We start from the raw sequence: 12,503 nt of genomic DNA on the forward strand, positions 1-12,503 counted from the left end.
TATTGACATGTACCTTTCTCAGCTGGACATTTTCATTGCTACGAATGACCCAGATGTAAACGAAAGGCCCACTTATAGCTATAAAAGCTGTACTTGATGGAACACAACTCAAAGAAACGCATGGGCTGCTACATTTTGAATAATTTCCAACCCTATATTTCGAGTTCATGAGATCTCTCAGAGCTTGAGCACGTCCTTTTTCTGCGGCAAGGAGAGCTTTATCATCTTCATCTAGACTTAGGTATATGCGCCACAAACCTGTATATGCGTCTTTCTTCTGATTGCGATAGCAGATCTTCCACTTGTCGTTAAATTGAAGACTGTCCCTGATATCATCATAAATCTTTACACTCGAGTGAAAGAGGTCAAGCGCCCTCATCAGATTTCCTTCCCTCTCCCAACTTATTCCAAGAGAACAGAGTGAGTGTGCCTCTACTTCCTTGTCTCCCACTTCTTCAGCAATTTCTAGACCACGTTGATGGTACTCGATTGCTCTTCTGAACTGTCCTAGACTACCATAAGCGCAGCCGAGATTGCCATAACTTTTTCCCTCTTCGGCCTTGTCTCCCACTTCTTTAGCAATTTCTAGATGACGTTGATGGTACCCGATTGCTGTTTTGAACTGCCCCAGGCGAAAATAAGCGCAGCCGAAGTTGGCATAACTTGTTCCCTCTCCGGCCTTGTCTCCCACTTCTTTAGCAATCTCTAGACAATGTTGATGGTACCCGATTGCTGTTTTGAACTGTCCTAGACTACCATAAGCCCAACCGAGATTGTTATAACTTGTTCCCTCTCCGGCCTTGTCTCCCACTTCCTTAGCAATTTCTAGATGACATTGATGGTACCCGATTGCTGTTTTGAACTGTCCTAGACTACCATAAGCGCAGCCGAGACTACCATAACTTGTTCCCTCTCCAGCCTTGTCTCCCACTTCTTTAGCAATTTCTAGACCACGTTGATGGTACCCGATTCCTGTTTTGAACTGTCCTAGACTATCATAAGCGCAACCGAGATTGTTATAACTTCTTCCCTCTCCGGCCTTGTTTCCCACTTCTTTAGCAATTTCTAGACCACGTTGATGGTACCCGATTGCTGTTTTGAACTGTCCTAGACTACCATAAGCGCAACCGAGATTGCCATAACTTGTTCCCTCTCCAGCCTTGTCTCCCACTTCTTTAGCAATTTCTAGACCACGTTGATGGTACCCGATTGCTGTTTTGAACTGTCCTAGACTATCATAAGCGCAGCCGAGATTGCCATAACTTGTTTTCTCTCCGGCCTTGTCTCCCACTTCTTTAGCAATTTCTAGACCACGTTGATGGTACCCGATTGCTGTTTTGAACTGTCCTAGACTTTGATAAGCGCAGCCGAGATTGCCATACCTTGTTCCCTCTCCGGCCTTGTCTCCCACTTCTTTAGCAATTTCTAGACCACGTTGATGGTACCCAATTGCTGTTTTGAACTGTCCTAGACTACCATAAGCGCAGCCGAGATTGCCATACCTTGTTCACTCTCCGGCCTTGTCTCCCACTTCTTTAGCAATTTCTAGACCACGTTGATGGTACCCGATTGCTGTTTTGAACTGTCCTAGACTACGATAAGCGCAGCCGAGATTGTCATACCTTGTTCCCTCTCCGGCCTTGTCTCCCACTTCTTTAGCAATTTCTAGACCACGTTGATCGTACTCGATTGCTGTTTTGAACTGTCCTAGACTATCATAAGCGCAGCCGAGATTGCCATACCTTGTTCCCTCTCCGGCCTTGTCTCCCACTTCTTTAGCAATTTCTAGACCACGTTGATCGTACTCGATTGCTGTTTTGAACTGTCCTAGACTATCATAAGCGCAGCCGAGATTGCCACACCTTGTTCCCTCTCCGGCCTTGTCTCCCACTTCTTTAGCAATTTCTAGACCACGTTGATGGTACTCGATTGCTGTTTTGAACTGTCCTAGACTATCATAAGCGCAGCCGAGATTGCCATACCTTGTTCCCTCTCCGGTCTTGTCTCCCACTTCTTTAGCAATTTCTAGACCACGTTGATGGTACCCGATTGCTGTTTTGAACTGTCCTAGATGATCATAAGCAAGGCCTAGATTGCCATAACTTGTTCCCTCTCCGGCCTTGTTTCCCACTTCTACATCAATTTCTAGACAATGTTGATGGTACTCGATTGCTGTTTTGAACTGTCCTAGACTATCATAAGCGCAGCCGAGATTGCCATAACTTGTTCCCTCTCCGGCCTTGTCTCCCACTTCTTTAGCAATTTCTAGACCACGTTGATGGTACCCGATTGCTGTTTTGAACTGTCTTAGACTTTGATAAGCGCAGCCGAGATTGCCATACCTTGTTCCCTCTCCGGCCTTGTCTCCCACTTCCTTGGCAATTTCTAGACCACGTTGATGGTACCCGATTGCTGTTTTGAACTGTCCTAGACTATGATAAGCGCAGCCGAGATTGCCATAACTTGTTCCCTCTCCGGCCTTGTCTCCCACTTCCTTGGCAATTTCTAGACCACGTTGATGGTACCCGATTGCTGTTTTGAACTGTCCTAGACTACCATAAGCGCAGCCGAGATTGCCATACCTTGTTCCCTCTCCGGCCTTGTCTCCCACTTCCTTGGCAATTTCTAGACCACGTTGATGGTACCCGATTGCTGTTTTGAACTGTCCTAGACTACGATAAGCGCAGCCGAGATTGCCATACCTTGTTCCCTCTCCGGCCTTGTCTCCCACTTCTTTAGCAATTTCTAGACCACGTTGATGGTACCCGATTGCTGTTTTGAACTGTCCTAGACTACGATAAGCGCAGCCGAGATTGCCATACCTTGTTCCCTCTCCGGCCTTGTCTCCCACTTCTTTAGCTATTTCTAGATCCCCTTGGTAGTACTCGATTGCTGTTTTGAACTGTCCTAGACGAAAATATGCGCAGCCCAGTTTGCCACAGCATGTTCCCTCTCTGGCCTTTAGTTCAGCATTGGTTTTGCTTAGTAAATCTAGCAGAAGCTTGTTACCCTCATTAATCTTAAAACAGGTCAAGGATAAATAGCTGATAAGAAAATGTGTGAATATTTGGAGAAAATGTACTTTCCAGAAATATTGGAATATTAGGTAGAATTCTAGAAAATGGCGTTACTATCTTAATAATACTCTTAGCGAGCACTCCTAGTGCAATTGTCTGTTTAGTTTTAGATGTCATGGTGATTTACTTCCAGACACACCAACGAGAGCCTTTTAAACTCTGGTCCTTGTCACTGCTCAGTGCGGTGCAAGTAAACATCGCCTGCTTTGCTTTGCGTGTTACGTTTGAAACATTTATCAGTGGAGAGGATACGGCCAATCCTGTGTGTAACCAGCTCCTTGCTTCTTTGTACAAGCAAAGCTTGACACAAGCGTTGGCTCCTGAAAAGAATGAAATGGTTGGTGGTTAAAGGTATTTCATTACCGTCAACATACAAATATAATAGCCCTTCATCTGAGCGTTTTGACGAAGGGTTCACGCTAGGAACGTCTGTATTGTGTCAAATTTACATTATCAACTCAGTTGATAATGTTGTCAGGTAAAATTGGAAGTTGTTATTTTGAGACTTTTTCAGTTAGGCTTTTTGTTTTGCTGAGCCTTGCCTTTGCGCCTACGTGTTATTTTAGTAGATTTATAGTTTTGATCTTTTATTTTGAGTGTGTGCTTGAACTTGGCTCAGTTCGCGGATTTCCTTCTTACCGTGCTAGACATTTTAATCGCTTGTTATGGTTGAGAATAATTAGTTTCATAGGAGGTCACGTTTGGGTTGGTAAAACTGACTATGAGTTTTACCCGCACTGAAGATCCTAGGCCTGTTTGTGCGCGTGATTCTCGCGCGCAGTTAAATCATTTGCGTTTAATTGGTTCCCTGATACTCGCCAAGTACCTCGTAGCGAGCCACCCAATTTCCCCCACTGCAAAATAATGGATACACTGTGGAAACTCCCACGGTCAGCTAACCCAAACATGTCTGTGATTATTGTACTTTATACGCGGGCACTCCTTGCAAAAAGCAGAAGAAAAGATCTGAGACGGTGTAGTAGGAAAGAAGTATAAAAAGAGAAGATTCTTGGTACTTCTTCTTAAAAGTCAAGTGAGTGGTAAAACCCCCCAACAATAAAACCAAATTATCTTGTAGCATCAATATAGGTTCGACTGCAACCCTGTTGGCCCTAACTTGCAGTATAGTAAACATTTCCGCGCCTGGTATCATTGACACCGGGGGGGGAAGTCAACTGACGTAATCCACACAATTCCCTTTCGACGAAATCGCTGAAAGGGTTTTGATGACCTATGATTGAAAAACCCACCTTTAGTTATAGCTTTCATTAAATTGGGTTCCAACTGAACAGAAACTGTTGCATCACTGAGACATTCCTCGTAGTTTCCTGTGACAATCAGGAGTTAAGTGTAAGTGGTCGTTACACGTCAATTGCAATCTACGCGTAACATCCGTTTGTTTGCCTGTCCCAGAATTGTCCTTGAAACCAGGCAATAATCATTTTACTGGGTAAAGTTAAGAGGAAATACGGTTTTCGGTTTTGCCCTCCTTCCTACCACTTGACAATCTACAAACGACACTGAAGGAATGGAGCCACACAGTCAGTTTTTGTTTCTTGCCCTATTGACATTTTAAAACTGGCAATTAACTGAATTTGATGACAATTTAACTCAAAAAGTTCATCTTATACTATTCTGGACATATTACATGTTTATTGAGAGGAATACTGATCAAAGAAGCACCTCGACGCTTTTTTTGTATCATTTTAGTCCCATGCAGGAATTGTTTCCTCGGCTGAATAAGTCAACGCACACCCAAGTTTTCTGTTTATGATTTTCCCATTTTTTTTTTTAATGTTTCAGTAAGTGAATGAGATGTTGAGGAATAAGTCTTTACAGAACGAGAAACGCTTCGTGTTGTTCTTGTAAAGCTTGAGGACTTGAGTTAAAGATGAACAGTTGCCTTGGATTTGGAAATTTCGGTTTTTGTATGATTTTTTTCATCTGTATTTACTTTGACTACGTTTGATTATTTTCCGCGACATCTTTTGAGAGGACCTCTCGCATTTCCCACCACAGCCTGCATGAGTTTGAAAAATCATCGGCTAGTAACTGAAAAATCGTTAAGCTCTTGTCTCTGGCGTGTCTCTCAAGCCAAGAGAATCATATCGGCAGACTAGTAGTCAGAGTGAGTTCTCCCGAAGAGTTTTGAAGAATCGTGATTCAGAAAGTTTTTTATCAAAATCTGGGGTTTCGCATTTGACGATACCTCCGTTTTGGTTCACGTCCTTCGACGAAATCTCACGATTAAATCATGCCGGATATCATTATTATTATTGTCGTCATTATCAGAGGTGCTAAAGGATCTCCACGTTGTCCTCAACGAAAGCGTCTCCTAAGGACTCTAACCTGGTGAGAGCGACCGAGAGAACCAAGAGAAAATCCCTATAGGTCACTGGAAATAGTGCTAGCTTTTTGGACAAATTCAAATCACGAGGTCTGTGACCAGGACTGGCAAAAGTGGGCGCCATTTCGTGCAAGATGGCTCGGCCTGCTACCATCTATGAGTTAGGAACTTCTCAAACAATGCGATGAAAGGCGGTTTTCTCAAAAGTTGCTTCTTTGTAGAGCATTTCTGCGTGTTCGTTCACATTAGATATTCAAGTTAGCGATGTCTTTAAGTAAAATGTGAGGAAAGGATGCAAAATATGACAGAAAGAACACTGGACGTCGACAAATCATGTTGAAGTGGTTCCAGATTTTTTATTTCATTATCTTACGCTGCATGGAGGATTAAGCAGTTTTAGCAATGAATTCTTACCCAAGTGGAAATGAGCTGCTGCCCTGTTGCTATAAAGTTTGGCGTTCAGCCGTACATCTTTACAATTCACTTGAAGTCCTTCTGTGTAGGTGTTTATCGCCTCATTAGTTTGTCCTTTTCTGTATTCAAGGTTGCCTACCTCGAGACAAACTTTCGCTTTATCTGAAAACATGCCGATTGATTGTTAATGATTCTGAATTAAATACAACAATATCTGATGGATAATCCCAGTCTTTCATTGCTTTAAATCGAACTTTCAAGTCGTAAAGAAGCTTAGAACTCTCCAGAACAAAAGAACAAGAATTCAGAAACAGTTATTTGCGCATTTCTTAAATAAAACATATGGAGTCTTCTTTGTATCTTGGCTATTAAGTTATAGTTTCCAAACCCCTTTTACACCAGTTTCTGGAGATTAGTTTTATTATGGTTAGGATGAAGTGCGATGGAAATACTTTGGCGGAAAACGCGAATCGTCTGTCGAGCATCCCCACTCCCCTTCATGACATCCTCAAGAACGGCTGCGAATAGGACTACAGTTTGAAAGCTTCCAAGAAATTTCAAGAAGTTTCAATTCCAGAGGTTATCACGAAACTTTTGAAGGTTAAAAGGTACCTCCTGCAGAGTACTCAAGTTGGAAGTGGCGATTCGTGATCGCCCGTTCATAAATAATTTTGTTAACAGCATGACTCTTAATAGGCACCGTCAGTTTGAAACTCGAGAAGAGCATTCTCTTGTTATTCGAACACTTTTAAAACAGGAACAAATTTTGGTGAAACTGCGTCGCATCAAAAGAATGAACCATCGTTCTGAGAATCCAATTCTACGTGTTTCTTTGGTTCTCTCACCTCTTAGAGGGTCATCTTGCACAGTTGAAGTGACTTCACGCACACTTTCCTGTGTTGCTGAAATTACAAATAAAATAACCTACCCTTGTAAGTGATAATAACCAAGTGCAATTCTAGCAAGCGCTCCCCATAGACTTTTCCCCCAGTAACTGCAACGAATTTCGTTTCCTACGATACAGGCGCTATTTTAAAAATCCTTAAAACCTTCACGTTTAACTTTACAAAAAAGAAAGCACCAGACCTAAGATTTAATCAACTACACGACCTCACAGCCTCACAACCGCTTCACTAAAAAAATATTCATTTACCAGTTTTTTCTATAGCTTTCTCTCACCTGTGGCTGGACACTCATTGTCCAAGTCCACTTCTTCTCCCGTTGTTGAGAGGTTATTTTCCGCCATAACTGGAAATAAAATGGAATCACTTGTAATGCGCTAAAGAAGTGACTCAAATGAAAATAATCTAATTTCTCTAAAGAGAACGCCGTAAATTACTTGACTTTGAAATTTAGGCAAAACGAAAAGTTTTCTCCGTCACGCTATTCTGATAGCATGACAGCGTGAGTCAAGTTGCGCATATATGTGATGTTTGTTTGTTTGTTGCTTTGATTGTTTTCGTACTCTTGGCGAATGTTATGTTGTCCAAGGTTCTCCGTTATATGCTTGTGTTGACATGAACAAACTAACTGCTCGAGTTAGGCATTGAGAAACATACAACAAAACTATGCAGTTGAGACTCTTTCCTTGTTTTTATACCCTTATGTAATCACGAGTGAGGCTGGATGAATTCTCGAAAGTTCTTCAAACCGAAACTCCAGTCGCGAGTCTTGGTTTTACCATTAAATTTGTGCAGTAACGCATTTTCACACGGCCATCTTAACACATCATAGAGAGCAGGATTAGAAAATAATATGTACTGGTTTTTCAAAATTATGCGAAGCTCTCTTGAATTCAGTCCTGTTGCGTTTTCCAAAGTCATAAGTATTCCACAAAACATTTGGCTCACCGAAGTAGACTGAAAGTGAAAACAAATGGAGAAAATATTTTGATATCGCATAAGTGTTGGCGAATCTGAAAAATATATTTCTCAGCGCATTGCGAGAAAAAAACTCTGTTGCTATATAATTTTGAACGAGATATTTTTTAAATTTCTCGTGATAGGCTGCTGTAGTGGTCCCGCCTTTCAGAGCAGTATTCTGCACCATCGTCAGCATTTACTGCGCCTAACTTTTTACCCTCTGACGTACGATGTAAACACGTCAACACATGTGTTGATTCAGTTCGTTACTGTATGAAAAGCATTCCAACCAAAACCAGTTAGAAATTTCGAGTAACTACTTTGTGGTTACGTAGTTCAAATCGCTAAAGACTAAAATTTTACTTCTATAAAGGATAACATAACTATGCTGCTGAGCTTTGCGAAGAAGGTCAAATGATGTTTACAAGCCATCGGAAAACCAAAATATTAAATCGTGACGTCTTCGAGGTTTCATTGTTACACATGATCGTGATCAAGAATTGGCAGCAAACGTCTTTGTTGGTTAAAATTTTCACTATTGTCAGCTTCTGTTGACGTTTTCTCCTCATATTTTTATGCCGTTCTTCTGCGATGAGACCCGCGAGTGAGCAAGATAAAGGGAATCTTGTGCTCTGACCGGCTACCCGAAAAGGAAAATCAGAATTTGCTGTCCCGTGATTTCCTGCTTTGATCCCCCCGAATGGATATTTTAGGAGGTTTTATATTTCGTAACTTAGGAGCCAGTCAATTTTTTTGCATTTCGCTCGTGTTGTACAGGTTTTCTGGCAGTTCTGGCTACAAGAGAGTCACCGATGTCTTCATATCGGTCAAAACAAAGAAAACTACAAAGAGTCTCGGATTCATCTGATAATTTCTTTGTGTCTTTATTTTCTTTTTTTTTTTCTTGTCATAACGTTTTTTGTCACGCTTAATTTCGTTTTCTAGAAACGTTGGCTGGTTTAGCTATAAATACAACAGGTTATCCATTCTGTTGACGAAATTGCATCGTGCGCGGACTTTTCAGCTGCGAACCAATTGAGAGAAACCCAGGAATTTATCAGCGATACATACGTGGCATACTCTCGAAGCGGTTCACAATAAACCAAGAATATTCAAATAAAATTGAAACTCCGTGTCTTTTTTTTTTTAATGTCACAGGCTTCAAACTGCTGTCATAAATTAGATGATGAAAACTAAATGTACCTGTCAACTGTCATCCTCTAAATATATCTTATTAACCAAGCGCGAGGGCCGCACTGGGAGAATATCGGCCCGAGGTCTTGACAGTACGGACCGAGTGCAGCGAGGTCCGTATAAAAAATACCGAGGGCCGATCTTCTTCCAGTACGGTCCCGAGCAAGCTTGGTTAATAAGAGATTTATTACACGACTGAAGTTCAAAGGGACACAAGTGCGGTATCATCCGGGACCATTCGGGACAGTGCCCGGTCCAATACTGAGAGAATATTGACCGGCAATAGTGCATTTTGATTGGTTGATTTTAGTTATTGGCCCTCTGACTGCCCGAGTCGTGTAATAAATCCTTTTATTGCCCAAAAGATGTCTTTTTTCCGTTTTAGACACCTAAAAATATCATAAATGATATTTTGCTTTCTTATTTCGATAAAAAACATCAAATATTTCATATTTACGATCAAAGATTTAACTCCATGTAAAAGTGCTCTGCTACTTATCAAAAGTTATCTTGTATATTCATTTGTTGTTTTAATGTTAGTTTGTTTCCTTTTAAGGTTATTTTTGCATTTTTCTGTATTACGATGAAGTCATCCTGCGATTTAGACTCGGTTATTTTCCTTTAGGCGAAAAACATCCGCAACATCATGATTCTCCTCAGGGCAGGAAACTCTCCGCCATAGAAAACTGAATCGAAAAGAATGAAGTCAACCACGGTGAGTTTTATTATTGCACCAAGAGGACATGTTCTCTTGATTGCACAGATTTGCTAGAAAACAGTATCATGGCAACGAAGTGACATCGAATCAAACTGCTCTACTACTTAACCTACAAAATCCAAAGATAGGGTTGATGCTTCCCTCGTTGTTTTCTTATGAATTTCCTCGCAATTTATTGGGGAGAATACGGTGTTCAATCGACAAATTATTCTTCTTGTTTCGGTTTTTCTATAATTCTCGTAATAAATTGTTGGATTTGCATCAGTATTTTTAGGAAATGTTCCATTTTAAGCTTTTGTGGGGGTTCTAGAGCTCAAAAACTGTACATAAAATAAAAGTCTTCCCCGTTATTTTTCCATGAAAAGCGTTGGGATTTCCTCAAATTTTCACTTTTCCGCTTTCACCTCGACAGCCCCATGAAACTTCTAAAAATAATAAGAGTGAACTTATTTCGAGTAAATGACGCGCACCAATTCTGCACTGAAGATGTTTGCGGTGCAACGTACAGATGTTGTGGGCAAATTCGATAGTGCTAGAGATCCCACCCCTATACAATTATTTTGGAATCACTTTAGCTGTTTTTTTTTTTTCTTCCACTCATGCAGAGGACGCCAAGATGGAAGATTATAAACGGGGAACTTTATTTCTTAAGTTTACATTCTTTAGTTTTCTCTAACTAGAATAAAAATTTAGTGCGAAATAAAAATAAATAAATCTGTTATAATCTCTGATGTTTTTTTTGTATTGGATTCATCTTCACTTTGTGAGAAGAACTAACATAAATTTATCACCGTCGGGTTCTACATAGAACTGGATGGAAATGCCATCAGTGTAGAAGTTATTTGCGTAATATTTTCTATGGAAAACCGTTACGACAACCTGCATTAGCTTTTCTCACCTGAAGAGTGCTTGCAGTAAAACTCCAAAAAAGTTCTTTTCCAAGAAGGATACGTGACTTTCCGTCGAAACTAGAGGAAAACAGATTCAAAGCGTTACGCTTTTAATGAAGAAAATGTTGACAATTTACAGCGGATAAAATTCGTACCCTTCTTAGAGAAATATTAGCTGCAGACATTCAGGTCGTTAAAGAAACATCTCTTTTTGGAGATACACTTAGAGTATCTCAAAAAATATTTTAAGAAAAATATTATAAAGCAGAGTACTGCAAGCTGGGACAGTATGAGAGAAATCTGAATCTCTCTTAAGGGTTTTAGAGCCCCAGTTTTGCAGATTCTGCGATCAATCGCGGTAGGGGAGGCTATATACTAAGATTCGCATGCGACAAGCGCCGGTCAAATTACTTGAATTAACCATATTATCATGAGTTTCATAAATCTCTCATGGGAAGATAAATCAGCTACTATCATTTGTACCTGAAGTCAGCATTGTGAAAATTTTTCTGTCGTTTGATTTGATAATAAAAGAAAAAGAGGAAATAGTTTGCTTGTTCGTCGATCGAATTAAGAACAGTTTGGTTCGTTTGTCACGATTATGTAATGAAAAATTATTCTGAGCCTATCTGAAGATTGAATCTCTTACCCTGCAGATCTCGACTTTTGAATTTTTTCATTCGACGAAGAAGCTTGAAATTTACTCTCTTTCTTTATCTATTTTAGACATGACGCTTTCGACATTGCGGATGTTTACAGAATATTTGAATCGTGTGTCATATGAACCAAGTGTATGCCTTGGCTCATTAAAGAGTGTTCTGTAGATCTGTGGTAGATCTTCACATCGTAAAATCCGAAGTTCAGAGATTCGAATCTTCGAGGAAAACTCAATATGTCTCTTTCTGTCACGCTTGTGACGAATGAATATGATATTTCTTTGATTTTTCTCCTCTTATATTTAAATTATTTCTACTTATATATTTAATCCCTACCCACTTAACATCGTATATCTCTAATATACCAACTAACTAATTCAGCTCTCACCTTAACTCTTATGAAAATGTGATTTTCCCCGCAAATGTGTAACAAAATGGTTCACTTGGTAACACGAGCAGTTTTGATGAAGCTGATTACTATTATAAGCATGACGAAGTCGGTAGAAAACGAAAATTATGAACTGTTTCTTTCGATTCATTTGTAAGTCATGAATTTATTCTGAGGCTATGCTACTTCACTATTTTTTTCGCCAAGTTGGACTCAGACGTCATATTTTAGCCTTTCATTTTCATAAATCTGAAGTATGGCACAACAATATTAATCTTCATCCTTTTCAATTTTTTTTCGCTAGCGTGGCTGGTCGTTATGATTCATGTCTTTTCGACGGTTTTATTGTGAGTGTCAACTCTAGGTGTCAAATCAAGATTTATTTCAGAAATATAATCGACAAAAACTAGCCTTTCCGAATCTGTCGTTTTACTTGAAAAGAAGTGTATGGGGTGGTCAGTTCTCCTCGGGCCTTCCTTCACGTGCCTCTTCATTGCACGCGGTTAGTGACGAGGGAAATCACTTTTAGTCACGGCAATAGTGCGCTTGAAAACGTTGATGAAGAATTAAGTGAAATTACTTTTGTCTTAAGAAGTTCGTAAATGGCCAAAGGATCAGTCCAAAGAAACGGCCATAGATCATTCCATTACAGAACACGAATGAGTTGACAGATATAATTTCCATTGGAAAAAAACCCCTTTAGAGTAGACTTGCTCAGAATTACCGGAAGAGTGGTGAAAATGTTGGTCGGAAAACGTGAGACTTGAACTTAACAGCGTAGTTACATACATACATACATACATACATATACTTTATTTAATCTCGAATTTGGAGTAGCTAAAGAATAAGCTAGTATCTTCGAGTTACAAGTATAATTCTAAATACTACTAAAATGTAAAATGTAAAATTGTAACATTCTATAATTTAACTATGAGAAAGAGTCATACTGTAGAATCT

General features: G+C 40.0%; 1 protein-coding gene across 3 annotated transcripts in view; it reads right to left on the reverse strand.

Annotated features, from left to right (window-relative positions):
• The window catches only part of LOC148719267 (tetratricopeptide repeat protein 28-like), a 14,452-nt gene extending 2,823 nt beyond the window's left edge, over positions 1-11,629 (reverse strand). For all 3 annotated transcript variants that reach the window (XM_088741743.1, XM_088741742.1, XM_088741741.1), the window contains exons 1-8: positions 11,547-11,629; positions 10,511-10,580; positions 7,018-7,086; positions 6,684-6,740; positions 5,839-6,000; positions 4,328-4,405; positions 3,330-3,397; positions 1-3,019 (exon numbers count right to left, since the gene is read on the reverse strand). The exon at positions 1-3,019 is cut by the window's left edge. In XM_088741743.1, coding sequence (XP_088597869.1) covers positions 1,508-3,019; positions 3,330-3,397; positions 4,328-4,405; positions 5,839-6,000; positions 6,684-6,740; positions 7,018-7,084 — 1,944 coding nt within the window. In that variant the 5' untranslated portion in view covers positions 7,085-7,086; positions 10,511-10,580; positions 11,547-11,629 and the 3' untranslated portion in view covers positions 1-1,507. The remainder of the gene's footprint in view (positions 3,020-3,329; positions 3,398-4,327; positions 4,406-5,838; positions 6,001-6,683; positions 6,741-7,017; positions 7,087-10,510; positions 10,581-11,546) is intronic.
• Positions 11,630-12,503: the final 874 nt, after the last annotated feature.

This window comes from Stylophora pistillata, chromosome 12, assembly GCF_964205215.1.
Source record: "Stylophora pistillata chromosome 12, jaStyPist1.2, whole genome shotgun sequence".
NCBI classification, from domain to species: Eukaryota; Metazoa; Cnidaria; class Anthozoa; order Scleractinia; family Pocilloporidae; genus Stylophora; species Stylophora pistillata.